The 25,164-nt window shown below is 44.0% G+C and overlaps 1 protein-coding gene across 3 annotated transcripts in view; it reads right to left on the bottom strand.

Moving 5' to 3' along the window:
* ANO10 (anoctamin 10) overlaps positions 1-25,164 on the bottom strand; it is a 130,466-nt gene that overhangs the window by 90,146 nt on the left and 15,156 nt on the right. For all 3 annotated transcript variants that reach the window (XM_066245359.1, XM_066245357.1, XM_066245358.1), the window contains exons 5-10: positions 19,331-19,450; positions 16,070-16,639; positions 14,160-14,215; positions 11,828-11,902; positions 9,844-10,026; positions 4,780-4,971 (exon numbers count right to left, since the gene is read on the bottom strand). In XM_066245359.1, coding sequence (XP_066101456.1) covers positions 4,780-4,971; positions 9,844-10,026; positions 11,828-11,902; positions 14,160-14,215; positions 16,070-16,639; positions 19,331-19,450 — 1,196 coding nt within the window. The remainder of the gene's footprint in view (positions 1-4,779; positions 4,972-9,843; positions 10,027-11,827; positions 11,903-14,159; positions 14,216-16,069; positions 16,640-19,330; positions 19,451-25,164) is intronic.

Genomic DNA, 25,164 nt, shown 5'->3' with positions numbered 1-25,164 from the left:
CCACTCACACCGGACGGGAATCTGAAGGAGGCCCGCCAGAGAACCTTTCACATTCAAAACAGGTCTGGCTTCAAACAAATTATTTTGTGAAATTGTCCTTCTACTTGGACAGATCACACACCGCATCTGGTTCGAGTAACAGTGACCCCCTTTTCTAGCGGCATTTACCAAATAACATGTGGAACTTCAGACAAATAGAGATGCCAGGTCCCACTGAGAGCTACCAAGTGGACTCCAGGTCCAGGGGAGACTGATGCACAGCTCTGAACACAGCCACGGGAGACTGTGAACCTCGCCCTTCCTTTCCTTTCTTTCCTCCTTTCCTTTTGTTGTTGTTGTTGTTGTTTTAATGTACAGCACTTGGTGATCACTACTTAATCACTAATTATAAGAAATATAGTTACTATTAGAAATATAGATTTTTTTTTTTTCTGAAGCTAGAAACGGGGAGAGACAGTCAGACAGACTCCCGCATGCGCCCGACCGGGATCCACCCAGCACGCCCACCAGGGGCCACGCTCTGCCCACCAGGGGGCGATGCTCTGCCCCTCTGGGGCGTCGCTCTGCCGCGACCAGAGCCACTCTAGCGCCTGGGGCAGAGGCCAAGGAGCCATCCCCAGCGCCCGGGCCATCTTTGCTCCAATGGAGCCTTGGTTGCGAGAGGGGAAGAGAGAGACAGAGAGGAAGGAGGGGGTGGGGGTGGAGAAGCAAATGGGCGCTTCTCCTATGTGCCCTGGCTGGGAATCTAACCCGGGTCCCCCGCATGCCAGGCCAACGCTCTACCGCTGAGCCAACCGGCCAGGGCCAGAAATATAGATTTTTAAAAGAAGACAAAACATGATTAGATCTAAACGTAATAAAATCTTTTCCCATGGAGAATTCTACCATTATATTTATATTTTAGGAATCCTTTGTATGATCTGGTTATTTTTTTTCACGGTTTTCTTTACAACAAATCCACTCAGGGCCTTCTTTCCCTTCTCTTTAGACAGCTTAATATTTTAATTTATTTGTTTTTTATAATTACATTCCCATAGTTCAAAAATCTAACATTATTAAGTGTATGTGAAGAGTCTCCCTGTTCCCCTCTCCCCCTTGCCAGCTCCTGTTCTCCCTACAGGAGAATCACTGTTATTTATCTCTTATGTACCTTTCTAGATACTCTGTGTGCAAATATAAGCAAACTTGAATACATGCCTTATTACTCTCTTCTCAGCATAATAATACATAATCAGACCCCTGGCTTTTGTCACTTGAAATGTCTTACAAGCTATTTTCAGTACTCAAAGACCGCCCTCATTCTTTGTCACAACTACTAAAGTATTTGATTGCATGGTTATGCTACAACTTAACCATTTCCTTATTGGTGGGCATTCGTTGCTATTAAAAATGTTAAAATTAGTAACCTTATAAATACATCATTTAACAGATGTGGAAGAACCATAAACTCCTAAAAGTAAAAAGGTGCCACACATTTGTTATTTTGATAGATAATAATACCAAAGGAGTGCTCCACAGGGTTGACCAGTTCACCCTTCTAACAATAGCATAAGAGAGTGTCTGGCTTTCTGCATTTTGAATACATTTCTATCCTAAGCTCTTGAACTTTTAAGTATCACTTACACTGAGTTATAATTTACAGATTATATGCTGTATTTTCCTTTTAAATCAGTTCAGTGTCTCTTTTGATTTCACCTGATGCCCTCTCTTGGACCCATGATTATATACAAATATAATATGTTGTTTAGTTTTCAAGTGTTTGGAGATTTTCTGTTATCTCTGTTACTGATTTCTAGTTCAATTCCACTGTAGTCAGAGAACAAACTGTAAATGATTCCAATTCTTTAAAATTTTGAAATTTGTCTTAGGACCCAGAAGATGGTCCGTTTTATTGACTGTTCTGTAAGTACTTGAAAAAATGTGTATTCTACTGTTGTTGAGTAGCATGATCTGTAACATCAATATGATTCCATCATTTGATGGTGTTACGTTCTGTATCTTTGCTGATTTTCTATCCAGTGTTATGTCAATTGCTGAGAAAGTGATGTTGAAGTCGCCAACTATAAAGGTGAATTTATCTATTTTTACTTACATTTTAAGTTCTACAAGTTTTTGGTTCACATATTTTAAAACTTAATTGTTTGATGAACTCACATTGAGATTGCTACATTTTCTTGGTAATTTGACCTTTTTGTCATCATAGAATGTTCCTGCCTAGTCATTTTCTTTGCCCATAGGCCTGCTTTACTGGATATTAATAGACTCACTCCTATTTCCTTGTGATCAGTATTTCCATACATCTTTTTCTATCCTTCTACTTTCAACTTGCTTATACCATCATGTTTGAATTGAGTCTCTTGTAGACAGCACGTAGTTGGGCGATGCGCTTTAATCCCTCTGCCAGTCTGTCCTGAACTGGTATCTTCAGACCCTTTGTGGTTAATGTCACTATTGATATGTTAGGACTTAAGTCTGCCATTTCTCAGTTTTCTGTTTGTTCCCTGTTTTTTCTTTTTCTTGTCTCATTATGAGTTACCTAAACATTTTTTGGTATGCCATTTTGATTTATCTATGTTTTCAAGTGTATCCTTTATATAGCTTTCTAGTGGTTGCTCTAGGTATTACATTATATATATATATGCCCATAATATAAATATATATATAATATTTTATATGTATATGTGTATATATATTTTTTTTCCTTTTACTTGTGTTATTCATTAGCTCGAGTGACATATGGAAATCTTACTTCCCTTTACCATGCCCTATTTGTAATTTAGAATCATTAGATAGTGTTTTATTTTTTGTTTCAATTCTCAAACATAACTCTAAAGCAGGGGTCCCCAAACTTTTTACACATGTGGCCAGTTCACTGTCCCTCAGACCGCTGGAGGGCTGGACTATAAAAAAAACTATGAACAAATCCCTATGCACACTGCACATATCTTATCTTTAAAGTAAAAAAACAAAATGGGAACAAATACAATATTTAAAATAAAGAACAAGTAAATTTAAATCAATAAACTGACCAGGCCCTGGCCGGTTGGCTCAGCGGTAGAGCGGCGGCCTGGTGTGCAGGAGTCCCGGGTTCGATTTCCGGCCAGGGCACACAGGAGAAGCGCCCATCTGCTTCTCCACCCCTCCCCCTCTCCTTCCTCTCTGTCTCTCTCTTCCTCTCCCGCAGCAAGGCTCCATTGGAGCGAGGATGGCCCGGGCACAGAGGATGGTTCCATGGCCTCTGCCTCCGGTGCTTGAATGGCTCTGGATGCAACAGAGCGACGCCCCAGAGGGGTAGAGCATTGCCCCCTGGTGGGCATGCCGGGTGGATCCTGGTCAGGGCATGCGAGAGTCTGTCTGACTGCCTCCCCGTTTCCAGCTTCGGGAAAATGAAAACAAAACAAAACAAAAAAAACTGACCAGTATTTCAATGGAACTATGGGCCTGCTTTTGGCTAAGGAGATGGTCAATGTCTGGTTCCATATTTGTCACTGCTAGCCGTAACAAGTGATATGACCCGCTTCCGGAGCCCTGATGCGTGCCTCCCACGTCACTGGAAGTAGTACTGTACGTGAGCAACGCTGTGCTTTGCAGCGCCGCCACATACAGTACTCCAGGAGCACAGGATACAATGCATACCTCTCACTGACCATCAATGAAAGAGGTGCCCCTTCCAGAAGTGCGGCGGGGGCCGGATAAATGGCCTCAGGGGGCTGCATGCGGCCGTGGGCCGTAGTTTGGGGACCCCTGTTCTAAAGACTCAAGAAGAAAAGTCTATTGTATTTACTTGTATTTTTGTTTATCATGTTTTTCCCCCCAGAATGACCCCATATTCCTACTTCTATCATTTCCATAGCTTAGAGTAGTCATACTTTTAGGACAATCTGCTAACAATAAAAAACCTTTTAGTTTCCCCTCGTCTGAGAATGTCTTGATCTCTCCTTCACTCCTAAAGGACATTTTCTCTGAATATTAGATTCTGTATTGAAAGTACTTTTCTTCAAACCCTTGAGAGATCCTGTGCCCCTTCCTTCTGACACTACAGAGGGAGGGCCTCTCTACCAGCCGGAAGTCCAGCTGGCTCCTCCCCTAGAACAGGGTCCAAGTTTTACCTCTGAAAGGAACAGAGAGATGACGCTTTACCTCCCTCACCCCTACCCCCAGTTTTCAAAACAAGAACAGTGAGGCTCAGAGAAAGTTAATGCCTATCTGAAGCTAGTTTGAGGCAGAGCAAGGACAAAGTCCAGTTTCCCCAAATCCCTCCCCGGGGAATTTCCTTTTTAAATCACAATGCCTCATTTGCCTCATTTTGTTCTTTCTTTCTTTCTTTTTTTTTTTTTTTTTTTTGTGTGTGTGTGTGTATTTTTATGAAGCTGGAAACGGCGAGAGACAGTCAGACAGACTCCCGCATGCGCCCGACCGGGATCCACCCAGCACGCCCACCAGTGGTGATGCTCTGCCCACCAGGGGGCGATGCTCTGCCCCTCCGGGGCGTCACTCTGCTGCGACCAGAGCCACTCTAGCGCCTGGGGCAGAGTCCAAGGAGCCATCCCCAGCGCCCAGGCCATCTGTGCTCCAATGGAGCCTTGGCTGTGGGAGGGGAAGAGAGAGGCAGAGAGGAAGGAGGGGGGGGGTGGAGAAGCAAATGTGCGCTTCTCCTATGTGCCCTGGCCGGGAATCGAACCCGGGTCCCCACACGCCAGGCCGACGCTCTACCGCTGAGCCAACCGGCCAGGGCTTGTTCTTTCTTTTAAAGGAAGAACTATTCCCTCAAATAATTACCTGCCACACGCCAATACTGGCCGAAGGCTCTGAGAAAGGACGTTTGAGGACTCTGCACATCTTTAAGGCATCGGAATTGACCTCCGTGATGTTATTTAACACAGCGAAGGCAGCTGCCAAGGGGTAAACACAGGAGAAGAGGCTCACGTAGCCAAACTGCAGGAAGAGCTCCAAGTAGTCATCAAAGGTGCCCTGAAAGTGGGGACCGCATGAAGAAACAGGCATTGTTTTAATAGCATATAATAAGACTAACTTACCAATGTCACCCACTAAATTTAATTTTTTTAATTAAAAAAAATAAAAGCTTTTTGTAATACCACCCATGGCATGGGCAAAAAAAATTCTTTTGCAAAGAGTTTCTAACAATTTCTTCTTCTCAACAGGAGAATTTACTTAAATTCAAAGGCAATTTTATATTGAAGTACCTGAAATAAAGGAAAAATGATTTTAGCTGTTCATCTAGTGACAAATTACTGAATGATTACTCTCTTTCTAAGGAAAAGAGCAACAAAGCTAAAGATGTTTGCTCTTGACCAAGAATAACAAAATGATGTGTGTGTGGCATCACTGCTAGAAGTCTTACACGATGGCCCCTCACATCATGACCACCCCAGAATCTCCGTCCCTGACCCTCCGTTAAAAACACCAATAGTGAGTGGTAGAGCGTCGGCCTGGTGTGCAGGAGTCCCGGGTTCGATTCCCGGCCAGGGCACACAGAAGTGCCCATCTGCTTCTCCACCCCTCCTCCTCTCCTTCCTCTCTGTCTCTCTCTTCCCCTCCCACAGCCAAGGCTCCATTGGAGCAAAGTTGGCCCAGGCACTGAGGATGGCTCTATGGCCTCTGCCTCAGGTTGCAACAGAGCGATGCCCCAGATGGGCAGAGCATCGCCCCCTGGTGGGCATGCCGGGTGGATCCCGGTCGGGCGCATGCGGGAGTCTGTCTGACTGCCTCCCCGTTTCCAACTTCAGAAAAATACAAAAACAAACAAACAAAAACACCGATAGTGGTGATGCCAACAAAAACGGTAGAGTAAGGACCTCCAGAATTTCGCCCCTCTATAAAAACACAAAAAAAGGGGCAAAATTTGTCAGAATCAGCTTTTTCAGTGCCATGAAAATTAACCAAAGGCTTGAAGTGACCCAGGCTGCTTCAGTAAAAACAAACCAGCTCAATCGAGTGGCATTTTAAGTTAGTCTAGTTCTATCCCCTGCTCCCCAGTGCTCGAGCAGCCTGAAAAATAACAACAGGCATTCCCAGTTCAGGAGGGAGCAGCATGGGCTGGATGATCAGAAAGCCTCGTTCCAGAAGGGAGTCACTGTCCGACCTGGAGAGTGGTACTGTGTTAGACTCTACTCCAAAGGCTGGTCTTGGGCAACCTCTCTGGGTCTCCCCAGCGCTAAAGGCCTCTCCCCAGGGGTGCTCCCTGACCGTTTGAACATCAGTCTGCCCAACATGATGGGTAGCACCTGGGGCAAATAAGAGATTCGCCAGGGACCTCAAAACAAAGAGCTGAGCACTGAGATGCCCAGAGAAGCGCTGTCAAGCTCTGGGGATTGAGTAGACCAGGCACATGCACAGGATCGTGCAGAAGCTTAGGAAAGACCTGAGAAGGCTCAAAGATACCACCTCTGACTGACCTTGAGGCTCTGCACAAGAAGAAAATGTATGCTAAGGCAGAATTTTAACTTCCTGGCTTAATGTTGAAGGCATGCTCTAACACAAAGGCAGAGGTATAGCAGACATCCATAGAACATTCAACCTAAGAACAACAGAATACACGCGGAACATTCTTTAGGACATATATGTTAGGCTATACTAGCTACAAAAAATAACTCAAAATGGATCAGAGACCTAAATGTGAGAGCTAAGCCTATAAAATTCTGAGAAAAAAATAAAGGAGTCATCTGACCTGTGGTGGCGCAGTGGATAAAGCATTAACCTGGAACACTGAGGACCCTGGTTCAAAACCCTGGTCAAATAAGAAGCAACTACTACAAGTTAATGCTTCCTGTTCACCCCCTAACAACTTTCTCTCTTCTCAAGAAAAAAAGAAAGGAAGAAATAGAGGAGTAAATATTCCTCACCTTGGATTGGGCATATCTTAGATATGACATCAAAAGCACAAGAAACAAAAAAGAGAAATTGGACTTCATCAAAATTAAAAACTTTTGTACATTAAAGGACACTATTGAGAAAGCAAAAGGATAATCCACAGAATGGGAGGATATATCTGCAAATCACTTATCTAATAAGAAATTTATATTCAGAATCGATGAAGAACTCTTAGAACTCAGTGATAAAAAAACAGATAACCCAATGGGCAGAGATGTGAATGGCCAAAAAGCAAATGAAAAGATAGTATCTTTAGGCATTAAGAAAACGCAAATCAAATCCACAATGAAATGCCACTTCACAGCTACTAGGATGCCTATTATTTAAAATATGTAAGTGCTAGTAAGGGTGTGAGAAAGGGGACCTTCATACATAACTGGTTGAAATGTAGAATGGTACCGCTGCTTTTGAAAACAGTTCCTCAAAAAGTTGACTACAGTAAGTTAACATGCAATCCAGCATTTACATATGTTCATACAAACACTTATACACAAATGTTCATAGCAGCATTACTCATAGTAGTAAAAAAGTGGAAACAACCAAAATGAAATCAACAGATGACCGTATTCCATACAATACAATACTATTCAACCATAAAAGGAAGTAAAGTACTGAAGTACTGATATATATAAAATACTACAGCATGGATGAAGCTTGAGGGAATAATGATTAGTGAAGAAAGCCAGACACAAAAGGCCACACACTGTACGATTCACTTACATGAAATGCACAGATAGGTCACTGCTAGAGACACAATGCAGACGACTGGTCACCAGACTGAGGAAGGGGTGACCGCTAATGGGTATGGGGTTTCTTCGGGGGGTGATGGAGATGTTCTAGAAATAGATAGTGGTGTTGGCTGCATGCCTTGTGAACTTACTGGAAAAAAAACCCACTAAATTGTACATTTTAAAAGTAAAGAAAAAGCTGATAGTAACAAGGGAACTCCCATATTCAGCCTAGCAAAAGTGGTGGATCCATCCAAGAGGCCCAAGAAAGGGGTCTACAGCAGAAACAAGGAGACGGGGGGCAGGGGGAAGCCCTCGGACACTGTTCCAGGACCTTTCTGATAGGTTTTAAAAGGTTTAGTCCAAAAAAAGAAGGAGGCAAGAGTGGTACGCACCCTCAACTTGAGGGGAAGAGACACTAACAGCACGAGGTGAGTGACTGAGAGGCCCTTCCTGCATGGACAAAGGAGCCTTCACTGAGGCAGGGTGCCCACGCGCTGAGCTGTCACCCCAGTAACATCACCCCCTCTCCACGGGATAGTGGCATGCCGCTCGGATGCCTCCCTAGAGCCCCGCTGCTCAGAGCACCCCGTGACCCTGAGCCCAGACGGCTGAGCAGCGCTTCCCGCTGCGCTGTGACTGACGGAGCGCCGCACTCGCCCATGTCTGGCATCCCCAGGTCTCCTCGTGCTCACCCGTGCGCAGGCAATGACAGCCTCAGTTTAATAAAGATGCGCATCACAGGATTTTAAAGCAACATTAATATTTCTAAATGAATAATCACTGTTACTGCATCTCAGTCAGTCCTTCACCAAGAGAGGCATACTAGGCTCAGTAGCCAAGAGCTTTGGTATAATGTCAGACTCGGCTTCTGGTCAGTTGCACTTCCTATTTTATATTTCACTGAAACAGAAAACATCCGAACATAATTACAGAGCACTGGCGATGGCAGTGAGCGCTTCTCTCAGATGCTCTGGCATTTGGACGAAGCGTGAGCCCAGGGACTTCGAGTGAGCCGCGCTGGCCGCGTTCAAGCCTCGGCAAAGAGCACCGCCAGACACGTGTGCCAGGAGCTGGCAGGCGGACGCCCAGCTGGGCACTCAGCGGTGAGCAGTTTCTAAACCACACTTTGGTTGCATTTGGCTCTAGAAAGCGTTTCTTTATGTTGTGTTGCAGCATACAGATGTGGTTTTAAAATATGCCCAGTGATATAGCATCAATTTATTTCTCTGAAAAGTGAAGTAATCGGGAGTGAGGAAAGAGGAAAAATCTTAGCAATCAAGCCGTTTCGACCACAGTTTGGTCTTAAGAAACCCTTGTAGCCTATGCTCAACTTTCAAAATAGTGCTGTTTCGGTTCAGAAACTAACAGGTTGAGCCTCTGCAGAGACGTGCAGACCATGTCTGTCTGGTGTGCCGCTTAACAATGGACCCTCACTGACAGCTCTATTTCACTAAGGAGAATACACCACGCCAGGAAGGAAGGTGCGGGGTATCAGAAGCAATGACCTAAAGCAAAAGCAGCCCCAACACCCCCACCCGCTATAGAGAAACAGTGAATGGCGTCACAGCTCAATAAATTTTGTTGTATAAATACATGCTTAGGTGTTAGGACCTCCAATGATCTCTTTATAGTTCCTAAAAAGACTCAGAAATTCTGTCTTAAAGGAACTATTTTATATTTACAATAGCACTAAATAATTTAAACTATAAATTAATCTTCAGATTGGCATTCCTTTTTAGCAATGGGATTAAATCTTTTTGTTGTTGTTGTTGTTAGTTTAGATATTATGTTGTATTAGTTTCAGGTGTACATCATAGTGGTTCGAAAGTCATACACTTTACAAGTGTTCCCCTGAAACTGCCAGCCCCCACTTTCAACCTTCTGAGTTTGAAGCAAGCCATGCTGCTGCCTCTCGATGGCCATTCCCACCCACCCCCTCGCTCTGCCATCTCTGAATCTGCTGTTCCCATCAGCCTCTGATGGCAGAGAAGCAACAACATAATTCACCAAACTCAACCCTTGGTGTTTCCGGCATAACTTCGGAGTCAAGACAGCAGCACCTCAACGCGCAGCCCGTCTTTTCAATTTCAAAGCAGTTCGTGGTGAGGACGCTGGTGGAACACACTTAGCTAGGCCACGGGTGTTTCCATGTGTGCTGCACTCGGTACGTGACAGCTGCCCATTTCCGGTCAATGTTTAATTCAACAGGATTCAAACTTACCAGATAGGTTCCCATTTCTTTCTCCAGGACGACTTGTTCATATAAGGTAGCATCGATGTCCGCCTTTAGAGCCTGCACCTTCTTCTTCACCTTCAGGTGGTGCTTCCTTTGCAGCCAATAAGGAAGAAGAGATTCCACAATCTGGTTAAGGATCTGGGAGGTGATCAGGAGAGTGGCCAAGCTCTAAAGAGAGGCACATAAACGTTTGCCAGTGTAGTTTAATAAAACCACAGTATGTGTCCAATTACGCAAACAAAATGGAATTTCCAATAAATAGTAGACTATTGCTATAAAAACTGTATCAGAAAAGCTAGGTATTAGACTGATGTTTCTGATTTATTGTTTTTTCATACGGAGCACTTAGTTAACATATAAAAAGATTATTACACAAATAAGATTATAATAAAAACAACTGGTTATAAATAAGCAGGAGAACAAATTACCTTAAAATTGTGTTTTTGGTTATCACAGCCTGGCTATTAAATATGAGTATCTCCATGATGTTGCCATTTTAAATAAAAATAATCATTTGGCCAAAACTTAAAAAATATTATAAAACTAATACATCCCCCCCTCACCATAAAAAACTCAGAAGACTTAAAAAAAAAGTCACTCATAATTCCACAACCGGGACAGAACCACCACTAACATCTTAAATGTTTCCAATCATATATAAAAATAAAAGTAGAGTCATCAAATATATTTTATATGGTTTTGTATTATTCCTTTTCTCTTATAATATATATATTGTGAGCACTTTCCTGTGTCATTAAAAATTCTAACTTAGCCCCCAAACTGTTGTCAAACGCAGGTATTATTCCCAGCCTTAACTTTGACAAACGCTGCTCCTGAACACCTATCTACGTGAATCTCCACACCATCTCTGACGACCTCTGACGGATGAACCAAGGTCCTCGGCCAAGCTGCCAGAGTGGAGTGCAGAGCTGTTAGTGCCGGTGTCTACTTTCCCCACATGGATAGCAGAGTTTCCATCAAATACCATCTTTGCTGGCATCAAAACTCTATTTTTCAAAGACTCCTCTCCCATCCCGCTGTCCCCTATTCAAGTTGTCCCACGAATACAGTGGGTGGGACTGGAAAAGGTGTGAGTATCCAGCTTATCAAGTTCAAATGTATTATTTGGAACTTTTTCAATGTTCAACAGTAATTTTCAAAAAGTAGCAATATATATAGCATAGTTCCTAAGAGCACAACATTTAATTTTACTTGTGTGCAAGCTCTTAGGACCAATACTACAACATCTTAACTTTCTCTGTTATACAAATGTTTTAATTTCTTGAAAAATGATCCCAGCTCTCACATAAATAAGCAGCAGCCTCAGCTGTGAGTCTGCTCGCTGTATCACAGGACATCAGACCAGGAAGGAGCAGCCCTCACTGAGAGCCGACTCAAGCACTAAAAAACTTTAGAAAGCTGTCGCTTGTACTCCATTTCTTACTCACTGCTGTTATGTGACCCAGAAATGGCAACACACAAAGTATATGTCAGACTTTCTTAAACATTTCAGAAAAGACGCAGCACAGCAGAAGATCTGTCGGCCTCTGAAATCTAACGACTAACTAATTTCAAAATGAAATGTGTGAGACCTACGTAAGGTTACAGCAACCGCCCCACCCTGAGACACACACAGTAGTTTAAAATATATATATGCTTTACTGTTAGAACTGTTTTCGAGTCTCTATAAATAGAAATCTATAGGAACTACATATCTGGTTTCCCTGCCCTATGTCATTACTATTACAAGTTTGGTTGGCTTCAACTAGCTTCTTTTCAGTTGAGCACAATACACAGTGCTAATGGGTTTTCCCTTTTTTTTTAAATTAGAATTGGGCTTAGAAATAGACAAAATTTAAAAGACTTTATCTATAAAAATAATTACGGAAGCCAGTTACGTTACCTGCATTTAGGAAACCTCTAAAAGCTAGAGAACTGAGAACGGACCCGCTCCGTCCCGCACACCCACCTGCCGCAGAAGCTTCATGTCCTTCAGGACAAAGGCGATGTAGAAGAGCGAGGCAAAGCAATTCAGAAAGTTGAACTGCCGAAAACAGATAACAGCTATTAGTACCGCTCCACAGTGCTTTATGTTTACGACCGTAAACACAGCGTTAAGCCTGTAACGAGAGACTTCCAGTCCAGACAAGATGGCGGACTTGCTTCTTCCTGCTCTTCAGTGAGCGCGTCTACAACCTCCGGACAGGACGCAAGAGGCAACCAACGGAGAACTCGGAGGGAGTGAACTGGCGGGGAACCCCAGCACTGAAGGGGCAACACGGTGCCAGCGCAGCTTACGTCCCTATGTTTCCACCACATTCCCACAGAAGGGGGAGACCAAGGCCCACCATTCCCCACCCCAAACTGGTAACCCAGGTAACCTCGGTGGGGTCTTGACAACAGCAGATGAGCCCAGTGGAGCTGATCAGGACCCACTGACAATAAGCTGCCAGGGGATACGCTCTCCTTCCCTCCGCCCTGCCGGGCCTGACGCTCCGCTGCCCCATGGAGATGTGACAGGATGCCCGGGCAGCACAGCAAGAAGGACTCCACCACCACCACCACAGGTAGCCCACCCCAGAAGCCCAGCCCAGGGACCTGACACTCCTCACCCTCACAGGGCAACACCTAGCTGATGATGGCACCAGCAAGGAACACCAGCCGTAACAACCAGCTGGGTCTGGGATGCATCTTTGTTACCCTAGGCCTGACACTCCCCTATCCTGCTCAGACACAGAGGACTGGGTTGGGGCTCCCATTATAACAAGTGTCATTTCTTCAAAAAGTTCCCCTGCTCAAGAATCTGCAACTAGCCCCTGCTCTAATGGCTGGGTCTGCCCTCTGCCTCCCAGACCCGTGCTGGCTACTTCCTGTGTAGCAGCATCCCTTTCTGAGACAAGACTGCGGTAAATACAACTGTGAGCACTTCATTAGTGAGGGGATGTAGAGTCACTGGGCAGTGCCAAGGGGGCGACAGTGAGCAGTTAAGCTTGATACAGCCATAGGGTAGGGGTGGGGTGCCAAGGTAGAGTAGAGGGGAAGAGTGGAAGCCTGGGAAGTGGGAAATGCTCCGCCCATATGACTGAAAAGGAAGGGGAAACCCAGGAAACAAGCAGATTCTACCCCGTGAGTCTTTTCACAAGGCCGTTGCCTCACATTGTATCTGAAATGTCAGAGAATAATCAAGTCCCACAAATAACTAAATTCTTCAAGACGAATGCAGTATTTTACTGCTACGGGCAAAGATTCCACATTAGAATCAATTTGAATAATCTTCTAATGCATTACACGTTCCCCTGCTTTCTTACACAGAGAACACAGAACATAACTTCCTTGCTGAACCAGCATCTATATTTTGAATATCAATTGCTTCACAGGGCTGCAATGAGGCCTGCAGAGCCTCTTTAGATATTCACAGCCACTTGCCCCTTTTCTAATATTCAAATTGCTAAAACTGTTGAATTATTAGCATCTGTTATAACAAGCTATTTCCAAGTCTGTTCTTGTCTCTATAAATCCTACTTCTAGAAACCTAATACCTTCTCAGTGGGTTTCTGGTCTTTTAAGGCCTAAAAACCCAGACAAATAAGCTTCTCAAAATGATTTTACAGCTAAAATGAAGATTCTTTCTAAGTGGGGGCCTGGTTGCCTTGCTCAGGAGTAAGGTACGTGAACTGTTAGATCAATTACAGTGGAAGTTCAGAGGACTCTATGCACCTGTGCTGATCCTCAGTTAAGCTACAGATGGCTGACGTCACCTCCAGATAAGGGAGGTGCTTCGGGCCGGCACATCCTGGTTGTTTATATAATGGAGGGAGACAGACTGTGTGAGCTGTCACACGAACGGCAAGTGAGTCACACAATGCCTCCTCTCCGTCTTCCTCCTTCCACGCATCAAAACGCACTTACACTCTAAAATTTCTTCACCAAGTCTTTAAAAAAATAATTTAATGTTCCACCACTAAATGAACTGTCAGTAACTGGAGGAATTGTTGAACAGTGAAACATCCAAAGAAATCACAAGAAAATAGAAATATGACGATAAAGTAGTTAATTAGCTTTTTACAAAAATAGAAATTGTCTGTACTACTAATTTCTACACTTGAAGTCTTAAACCACACGTACATTTATAATAAAACTACTGAATATATATAAACACATCTATTAGTCAATCCATGTCTACTTGCACAAAATACATTATCTGATAAATTATAAGCAAGTCTTCATATTTATATTAAATATTAAATGGTATGCATTACTTTCACAATTAAAAAGAATTTGTATACAAAAATTCTACTTACCACTAAAACTTTCAAAATTAGATGATTCTGGTGGGCAGATTCCAATCTATGATTCTCTAAAATATTAAAAATGAGAGGTCAGTTCTCTCAGGTAAGAGAGCAATAGACAGCATTGTGATGAGGCGAACGAGGCAAGCTATGGGCAGAGATGCCCAACAACATTTACTGACCACAGAGCTAGGCTGTCAATCGTGGCTACTGCTTACCACTAAGAGCATCAGACAAGGAAGAATCCAAGATTGGGACACAGTCTTCGAGGCATTGCATTATCACTGTAGTCTGAAATTATTTTAAAATCTTATTGCAATAAAGAAATGTGGGCTGTGTCAGCAAATGATCCCATATTTCACTGTCCCTCAGACTGCTGGAGGGCCGGACTATAAAAAAAACTATGAACAAATCCCTATGCACACTGCATATATCTTATTTTAAAGTAAAAAAAACAAAACGGAACAAATACAATATTTAAAATAAAGAAAAAGTAAATTTAAATCAACTGACCAGTATTTCAATGGGAACTATGGGCCTGCTTTTGGCTTATGAGATGGTCAATGTCCGGTTCCATATTTGTCACTGCTAGCTGTAACAAGTGATATGACACGCTTCCGGAGCCGTGACGCGAGCGACCCACGTCACTGGAAGTAGTACTGTACTTGAGCGACGCCACGCTTTGCGGCGCAGCCACATACAGTGCTCCTCTCACTGACCACCAACAAAAGAGGTGCCCCTTCCAGAAGTGCGGCGGGGGCCAGATAAATGGCCTCAAGGGGCCGCATGCGGCTCACAGGCCGTAGTTTGGGGACCCCTACTCTAAAGAGTAGGGCAATAAAGAAAGTTTCCTGAATGTGTGGTTTGAGTGCTTAACCTAAAGGGAAACTCAAATGTCCATCCTCAGCCAGGAACAGGAGGCACTGAGCAGGTCCTAGAACAGCGGGACAAAAGAACAAAAAGGAAGATTCTGAGAGAAGTGTCATCTTGCACAGGGAGGCAGTGTTGGGCTGACCTGGATCTGAAACCCAACTCAGCCACTGTCGGAACTGGGCAAGTCACTTAACCTCCTGCCACTCAAGCTCCTCACCTACAAAACAGGGCTGACACCCACACCTCCCAGGGTCACTGTCAGGATTAGAAATAATACAAAACCTTAGCCTGGTATCAGCAAAGAAAAGCACTTACTAAATGGTAGCTGTTGTTTTTAAATGACTAATAACAATAATTTAAAATATCTTTGTGGTCCATGAAGTTAAGGCCTAGACTTCTTCCTAGGGAATAATAACCTATCTGTTTATTTTTTAAATGAATAAAGTAGAGAGTAAACGGCCAATTAAGACTGCTTTTAAACTACGAGCTCTCTGCCCACAGACACATACACAAGCCCCATCTTCCCTGAGTTCCGTGGCAGTCCTCAGTGCCCTGCACACGGAACAACTGGGTTTCAGATGCTCAGGCAGACTTCATTCGGCCAGAGTTTCAGAAAGATATTCAATCCATTTCACCCTTAGCAAAAAACACAACAGTATGGGATTAGGAGCACAGGTTAGAGCAGAGAGGTGTGGATGAGCCTGGCTCTACCATTTGCTGTCCAAAACTTGTATAATGTCGATATCTTTACCTATAAAATGGTGACATGTGTCTATCATGGTGTCCTGAGGAGGTGAACACGAGACATGTGTATCAAGTGTGTAGTGGGATACCTCGAACACAGTGACTAACACTCAGAGAATGAGAGCTGTGACAACCGTGAGCTGGAGATCAGCAGAGCTCCTGGAGCCCATGAACCTTCCCTTATGACTCTATCGTGAGCCCTGAGCAACACCTATCTGCTTTGCAAGGCAGCAGTTATATGAATCCTACAGTAAGCAGTATTTCTTACAGACAGAGAAGATAAAAAACAGAGCATCAAGTCTTACCCCATGAGGTTAAAAACTCGGCCGCATATCGATAGAGGCGGTTCATGATCTCGATCACAATAGCGTAGATGATGCTGGGCACATACAACAAGACGCTGGTCCACTCGGACCCGCTGTCCTCGTGGATGCCCAGGGCCCAGGCCTCCAAGTCAAAGTAAATCATCATGACGTACAGAGAGAAGTAGAGACAGAGGCACACAAAGGGCAGGGAGACCAGGTAAATGCGGAACTGTCTCTTGTAGCTGGGGTAGAGGGGCTCCTCCCGGCCGGTGACGGGGTTGATACCCAGGACCCCGTGAAACCCTGGCCGCGGCTCCTCAAACTGTCTCTTCATGACCAGTGTCCCCCACCTGTAGGTCATGCTGGCACAGCCACGCTTCCACACTTCCAGGATCACTGTGGACCAGATCAGGTTGAAGGAGGCGAAGATCACGTACTTGTCGTAGTCTTCCCACACAAACAAGTAGTAAGGTAACCCGATGACCGCCATGGGGATTAAGGCAAAAGTAAAATACTCCAAAAATCCAAAGTAGAGAGCGATTGTTTCCCCAAAGTAGCCACGAATATTGTCTATAATAAAAGAGAAAAAAGACCTTAAAAACAGACTTTCTTATCATCTCAAATAAGCTTATTCGGGTTTTTAGTTAAGTGGGAACCCTTAGCACCATGACTTCACGATCAGTGTGTGATGGCAAACTCACCCTCCATGCAGTACGAAGACCCCACTTATCTGTATGGTGTGCCTGGCACGTCCCCCGGCATAGGGCCCAGGCTCTGCCGGGCACCCTGGGTCTGGTTCCTCCTTATTCCCACACTGGTGGATGCCTTCTTCAAGAACACATCACCGAGGGGTTTGTCCCAAATCTCCAACGTCCTCATTTAAATTCAGTCATGTCCAATAAAACATTTTAGTTTGGGGGTTTAATTCCTGCTCCCCACTTTTCTCCTACCTTCCTATTACAGCTACAGATTTTCTTGTTAAAGACCCCATCCCTATATACTGCTCCCCCCACCTGAAAATACAAATTTTGATCAATGTGTCATGGCAAACCTTTCAATACACTGAAGAAAAATTATTCAAAAGCACAAAACAATATTCTACAGACTGACTTCTAGAGAACAGCCGTGGGACACATTCATCTACACCTTCATATAGGAGCTGGGCAGAAGAAGGTCCAAGCCACCTCACTGTTAACAGTGTGTGAATTTGACACAGTTCCCTAATCCGAAAGAGGTCACAAACTCTGCACTCCCTGTCAGCCACACCTCCGTGGCTGCGTGTCTGGACTGTAAAAGCATCCTGCCCTGGGACCAGGGTGGAATGCCAGGAGTTGGGCAGGTGCAGCAATTGAAGTTACTATTTCTTGATTGATTACACATAGTAAACTGTAACTTTTTAAGGTTATGTGTCAGATAAGTCTAGAGTAAACTGAGATAGGCTATTTTCTCCTATCTTTATTCTTTTCTAGCTAACACAGAAGCTAGAAAAACAGTGTGTATGGGCCCTGGCTGGGTAGCTCAGTTGGTTAGAGCATCATCCTGACATGCCAAGAGTAAAAGTTCGATCCCTGGTCAGGGCACATATAAGAATCAACCAATGGCCCTGGCCGGTTGGCTCAGTGGTAGAGCGTCAGCCTGGCGTGCAGGAGTCCCGGGTTTGATTCCCAGCCAGGGCACACAGGAGAAGCACCCATCTGCTTCTCCACCCCTCCCCCTCTCCTTCCTCTCTGTCTCTCTCTTCCCCTCCTGCAGCCAAGGCTCCACTGGAGCAAAGTTTGCCCGGGCGCTGAGGATGGCTCTGTGGCCTCTGCCTCAGGCGCTAGAATGGCTCTGGATGCAACAGAGTGATGCCCCAGATGGGCAGAGCATCGCCCCCTGGTGGGCATGCCGGGTGGATCCCGGTCAGGCGCATGCAGGAGTCTGTCTGACTGTCTCCCCGTTTCCAGCTTCAGAAAAATACAAAAAAAAAAAAAAAAAAAAAAAAAAAAGAATCAACCGATGAATGAACGCATAAATAAGTGGAAAAACAATCAATGTTTCTATCTATCTATCTCTAGAATTAATAAAATAAAATGAAATAAAATAAAGCAGTGGGTATAATGAAGTTATCTCAAATCTGAATCAGGTTAAAGAATAGCTAAGCAATGTATAAGCAAGTGCTCCTGGTCCTGGGCTCCAAATCAGATGATCGCTCTCTTTTGCTCCTTTGCTCTCAAGGGGAAGCTCCAGATCCGCCTGGGCCCAGCTGCTCTGCGCAGTCCCAGCGCTCCCAGAGGCCGCACACCCACGACCACCACATGCCCAGCCTTCACATCAACTTGTTCTCTCCCCTTACTTTCCAAAAAGGGGCTAATGGATACCTCACTGACAGGTCCTAGAGGCAGTACTGAAATTTACTGCCACCTAAATGCCACAGGAAGTTAAAAAAATAATGTCATAAAAGTAACAAAAAATGACTATTGTGCCACCTGAAACTTTCAAAAATAAAACTATTCCTTTCGATGCCTACAGGAAAATAATTCAGAATACAATTTCAAAATTTAATCTTAAAAACAATTTTTGTTCAGTTACAATATTGTAATAGTTCTTTTCAGAATGGAAATTAGAAAGAAAATCATTTTAGAGGGATTTCCCTAAACAAAATGAAAAGAGAAATATCCTTTAAGGAGAAGTCTACCAGCTTAAATAGAATTCTTATGCTAAAAAAAATAACTAAACCTAAAAATCTGGGCATCTATATTGACATAATATTTATAGAAAGTGTGTTACACACACACCAGATAAACTGGTGGTGGTTCTTATCACTGTGTCGGAGGAAATGGACAGATAGCAGTCACCCCTAAACCACCTCCAAAGACGTTCAGCCCACGAGGCCGCCCCTAAGAGTGAGCTCAACTTGACGCACTCCAAATGATTAGCTCTAAAGAAAACGTCAAACACCAAATATTCACAAACTAAGTGCTTAGGAGATCTGTTCTACTCCGACTCTGATATGTCCTCACAAAGAACACTCTGAACTGCCTGGGTTGTTAGAGAAATTTAGTGAAAGCCTGTAATTCAGTCCCTCTAAAATCACGTGAGAAATAAATACACAGGTCACACAGCCGCCTTATCCCACCCCTCATATTTCCCCACATGCAGCCGGCGAGCCCTGCCTGGCAGAGTGTTCAGCATCTGCCCGAGTGGGTGACACCCCTGCAGAATCGCGACTTCCCCCCGGTAGGTCTTCCTCGTCTCTAAGGGAACAGTGTGGACACCTACCCATGGGCTGAAACTGTAAACTAAAGCGGGTGTACCAGCTGTCCTCCAGCTTCTTCAGGGCTTCGTTATCGTGCAGCGGAAACACCTGGATCACGATGCCAGACGTGAGCAGCCTTCTCACTGCAGAGGGAAAGGTGCAAAGTACTTAAAAGGAATTAGAGGCCGCCGGGACATTGTGTCAAGGGCTACGGGGCCACTCCGAGACAGGAGCGCTGCACAAAACTCGATCTCGCTGCCTGCTCCAAACGTGTGCACTTCTCTGTTCTTCAGAGTGTCAGAAGCTTTACTATTCTTTTAATATCAAAGCACTACAAGTCAATGTAAAATTTTAAACCGTAAAGAAATGCACAAACTGGCCCTGGCCGGTTGGCTCAGTGGTAGAGCGTCGGCCTGGCATGCAGGAGTCCCGGGCTCGATTCCTGGCCAGGGCACACAGGAGAAGCGCCCATCTGCTTCTCCACCACTCCCCCTCTCCTTCCTCTCTGTCTCTCTCTTCCCCTCCCGCAGCCAAGGCTCCATTGGAGCAAAGTTGGCCCAGGCGCTGAGGATGGATGGCTCTGTGGCCTCTGCCTCAGGCGCTAGAATGGCTCTGGTTGCAACAGAGCATCGCCCCTCTGGTGGGCGTGCCGGGTGGATCCCGGTCAGGCGCATGTGTGAGTCTGACTGCCTCCCTGTTTCCAACTTGAGAAAATACAAAAAAAACCCACAAAAAAACAACCTTTAAATAGCAATTTAGTGTATAACCAGACTTAAAAATATACATCCATAAATATATATATATTTAAATAACAGTATTCTATACACATTGTTCTGTAATCTTTTCTCATGTAGTAATTAATATATAATGAATCTGTCAGTACAAATATAAATAGGACATAAAATGTCATTTTGAATCATGTCACAATATCCCCTTGTATGAAATGCTATCACTCAATTCTCTATTAAAAAATATTTGCTTCCCTTTTTTTGCTATTATAAATAATGTTAAAACTTTTGTACATATACCTTTTCTCATCTACTATTTCCTTATTGTATATGAAAGTAGAATTGTTAGGTCCAAGGGTCTATATATATTTAGATTTGGACACATACTATAAAACTGCTCCTAGAAAAATGTTACCAATCTATCCTCCCACTATAGTAAAAGTAACAGAATGGTTTAGTTTCTTTCATTCTTGATACTGAGTATTCTCAGTCATTTTCATCTTTTCTAATGTGATAACAAAGTCTTATATTCAGAAACAACAAATATCAAAATCAATCAAATGAAGACTTCCTACTTTCAGCAGTCATTTGGCGAGTACGGTTTTAACACTTGTGCATATATCTGAAAGAGACAAACTAACATAGCCAAAGACAAACTCCTCTAGTAATAACAAATGAAAGCAGGGCATTCTCTCGTCCACAATTACTTAGTGACTCACTGGGCTGGTCTTTAAAAGGAGGTGTGTTTGGGAGACACAGAGAACGTGAATGCAATGCCTTGTGCCATGTTTGGGGAGATGCAGCACTTCCCACACAAGTTCCTAGCACACCTCCCACTGAAGATTATGGCTGCTAATGGATGGAACTAACATCAAGAAAGAACGCTTTTTTGCTTTTATCCATTGATAAACTTTCAGCTCTTTAAGGTTGATCAGCTCAACTCTTATCTCCCATCTACCTAGTCACCAAAGGAAGGTCACAAGAATATCAGTCAACAGGCCACTCAATAAGGAACAGAAAATAAATGCCTGCAGCATGGGAAAAAAAAAAAACACAATTAAGATTTTCAGTGTAGAAATACTACACAAAGAGAGGCAGTGTGTTCCAGGACAGATGCTCTGTCATAAAATCCTCAGAGTGATTCAAAGGCAAACCTAACTTCTTAGAAATAATAATAATTAAAAAAAGGATAATAAAGAGGCGATATCTGACACAAACAATAGGAAAAAGCCTAGGTCTTAATATATGCTTCTCCTTACAATTATATCTCATAGGTAAGCTATACAGAAGAAAAGTTTTTAAAAGCTAGGGTTGTGATGAAATCCTCCTTAATGACTGGAAAACATATAAGGCTTAAGTTAAATTAGTCTCTGGTACTACCAGGTCCACTTTTAAGTATTTTTATTCTGAAGTGTTTGAGTGGACTTTTTCTAAGCTGCTATGAGGAAAAGTCGACCAGCCACAACTGTTCCGGTTCTCCTCTCGTACTTGGGGACACACAGCTGCCACTCACTCCTCCCTCCTGTTCCTATCTTTCTCAATTAGACATCAAGTTTCTGCTTTGACTTGATCGACAGCATCTAACTTATTATTTTACCATGTCTACATTCTTTTTTTAAGAAATGACTCTATTTTACTACAGAAGACTTTCCAGACAGGCATAAAAACCAGCTTGAATACTTCTAAAAATAGGACGGTAGGGAGACTGTAAAGCCACAGGTCCTAAATTACCGGGCTTCTCTTCAATGCCAAACGTGGTTCTGGTTTCAGCCTCTAAATATAGAGGATTTTTTTTTAAATCCTTCAACCTTCTGATGTCAGCTAAGAATGTAATTAACATGAGCCTTACCTTCAAAGGAAAATATGATGCTGTTAAGGCCTATTTAGAGAAAGAAACAACTTAACCCAAGATTCCTTCCTTCAAGAATGTTGAATGTGCCCTGGCCAGTTGGCTCAGTGGTAGAGCGTCGGCCTGGCATGCAGAGGTCCGGGGTTCGATTCCCGGCCAGGGCACACAGGAGAAGCGCCCATCTGCTTCTCCACCCCCCCCCCTTTCCTCTCTGTCTCTCTCTTCCCCTCCCGCAGCCGAGGCTCCATTGGAGCAAAGATGGCCCGGGCGCTGGGGATGGCTCCTTGGCCTCTGCCCCAGGCGCTAGAGTGGCTCTGGTCGCAACAGAGCGACGCCCCGGAGGGGCAGAGCATTGCCCCCTGGTGGGCAGAGCATCGCCCCTGGTGGGCGTGCCGGGTGGATCCCAGTCGGGTGCATGCGGGAGTCTGTCTGACTGTCTCTCCCCATTTCCGGCTTCAGAAAAATACAAAAAAAAAAAAAAAGAATGTTGAATGATCTGTTGCCAACTACTAGGGTTATTCCTGTAGCCATTTAACAGTTACCTAAACAAGCCAAAATCTAACGTAAGGGGTACTATAGTACCCTGGCTTATAGTCGAACCCTCTGAATTAAACAGTGCAATAATAATACTAACACAGTATGGCTTCTGTCTTTGGCTAATGTGATGTGTTTACTTCAAAAGTAAAAACAGGACCCTGGCTGAGTAGCTCATTTGTGATTGGAGCATCTGTGTCTCCCAACTTGAGAAAATACAAAAAAACCCACAAAAAAACAACGGGTGTACCATCCCGATACACCACAGCTATGGGTTCCATCCCCGTCAAGGCACCTACAGGAAGCAACCAATATATGCACAACCAAGTAGAACAAATGAATGCTCCTCTCTCTCTCTCCTCCCTCTCTCTCTCTCTCTTCCACTCTCTTCCTCTCTCTGTCTCTCTAAAATCAATCAATAGATTGGAAGAAAACAGAAAAGGTAAAAATCTCTCTCACAACTCCTTCCAGTGTCTCTGTGCAACAGGGAGGGGCAGGTCACACTGTCTCCATCAACCCCAGCAAAGGGGTGACGAGCACACAGAGCACGGCAGGGAGAGAGGCCTGTAGCAAACTATATGCCCAGTGAAGATGGGGCCCCGCATCCCCTCCCAGGCCCCACCCAACTCCAGCATTCTGCTGTGAACAGACCACTTCTGTCTTTATAAGAAGGAACTTCTTGAGGATACCTGCGTTTTCAAAATACATTTTTATATTCCCGTATTATTTTCATCCCTGCTAAATATAAAAACTGCAACTATGTATGTAGCAAAATACCATATCTATAAGTTTATGATATACATGCTGTATGTACCCAGCAACATCATACATATATAAATACGCCAATAGCTTGATCTCATGTAGAAGCCTACTATATGATACTTACTTGAAATCTACTCTAATATTCTTATAGGGAAAATTAATAATTTTAGAAGGTAGATTATACCTGACACTCGAACCATTTGTATCTAGAAGATATTCAAAGGACATTACCATAACGTTCTAAAAGAATAACAACATAATAAAAGACCTACTATGAGATGTGCCATGTGCCATCAATCGTCACATAGACATCTTGAGACAGAGCTGTAACCTAAATAACATCCCTGAGGATACAGTTAACACACAGAAACTCTTGGCTCCTTCCACTCCTTTTCTAGAGAAAATCTTTCATTAGGTCATTTGCATGACTATTAACTATGAGGAATCAACGGGAGAAGGCAGAGTCTGAGAGTCTAAAGAGGTCGGAGCTCACACAGAAACCAGAGATGGGAGGCCCTCAAGGGGAACACTGTTAAGACACACAGAGCCAATTTCTAGGTCTCCGCAGTGCTTGCTGTTTGATGGAGTGAGGGAGAGCCCTGAAGTGCACAGGTCACAGCACCACCTACCTGCCACAAAATCATGTTTACAGCGACACACGTTGCTATCCATTTTAACGAGAGCTTTCTATCAAAACACAACATTATGGCAAGCAAATTTATAATCACTGCACATAAAACAAAAATCAGATTAAAGCTAAGACAGCGGAGAGTGTTTCTCATGAAAGCCCTGGCCAGCTGACAAAGCCCTGGGGCTCACACTGAATGGGGCATAGACCACCTCTTCTTCCACAAATATTATGATTAGAAAATTAAGATGATGCAGAAGTCACGATGGTATATTAGAGATTATAATTTTCAAAGACATAAAGAAAAAAGAATAATGCAGAAATTTAAAATCCAGACTTGGCAACTTAATGATTCTTATCTCAGATGCTATAAAAAATTTTAAATGACCATGATTTAGGTGATTGTTACTGTTTTCATATTTATTATACAATATATAAAAAAGAAAGAGATTGAGTGAGGGAGGAAAAGAGAGAGGAGAAAAAAGGGGGAGGGAGGGAAGGGAAGGGGAGGGAAGGGGAGACCAGACCAGACCAGACCAGACCTTGTTTACAAGCCTCATCCTGCTATGAAGAAAGTTATTACCTAAAGATGAGAACACATCAAATACAACCAAATAACTCTAAATGAAGAACATTTTTCTGAAATCATGGTAAAGAACATCGGCCCAGTTAAAATGAGCAAAGTTTACTTTATGCCCCCAAACTGAACTATATAATAAAAATCTGTGGAGATCTTTTGCTGGAGCACTCTTCTCATCTCTCGTCTTTTCTGCCTGTCCCTTTGGTGTCACACCCAAGAAATCATTGTCAAATCCAATGTCACAAGGCTTTCCCTGTGTTTTCTTCAGGAGTTTTGTAGGTTTGGGTGTTATGTTTAGGTCTTTAAAACATTTTGAGTTAGCCCTGGCCGGTTGGCTCAGCGGTAGAGCGTCGGCCTAGCGTGCGGAGGACCCGGGTTCGATTTCCGGCCAGGGCACACAGGAGAAGCGCCCATTTGCTTCTCCACCCCTCCGCCGCGCTTTCCCTCTGTCTCTCTCTTCCCCTCCCGCAGCCAAGGCTCCATTGGAGCAAAGATGGCCCGGGCGCTGGGGATGGCTCTGTGGCCTCTGCCCCAGGCGCTAGAGTGGCTCTGGTCGCAACATGGCGACGCCCAGGATTAGCAGAGCATCGCCCCCTGGTGGGCAGAGCGTCGCCCCTGGTGGGCGTGCCGGGTGGATCCCGGTCGGGTGCATGCGGGAGTCTGTCTGACTGTCTCTCCCTGTTTCCAGCTTCAGAAAAATGAAAAATGAAAAAAAAAAAAAAACATTTTGAGTTAATTTTTTATATGGCAGTAGTCAACAAACCATGGCTCACGAG

Source organism: Saccopteryx bilineata, chromosome 10, assembly GCF_036850765.1.
Source record: "Saccopteryx bilineata isolate mSacBil1 chromosome 10, mSacBil1_pri_phased_curated, whole genome shotgun sequence".
Lineage (NCBI taxonomy): Eukaryota > Metazoa > Chordata > Mammalia > Chiroptera > Emballonuridae > Saccopteryx > Saccopteryx bilineata.
The sequence above is the reverse complement of the archived record's forward strand: the minus strand, read 5'-3'. Positions and strand labels throughout refer to the sequence as shown.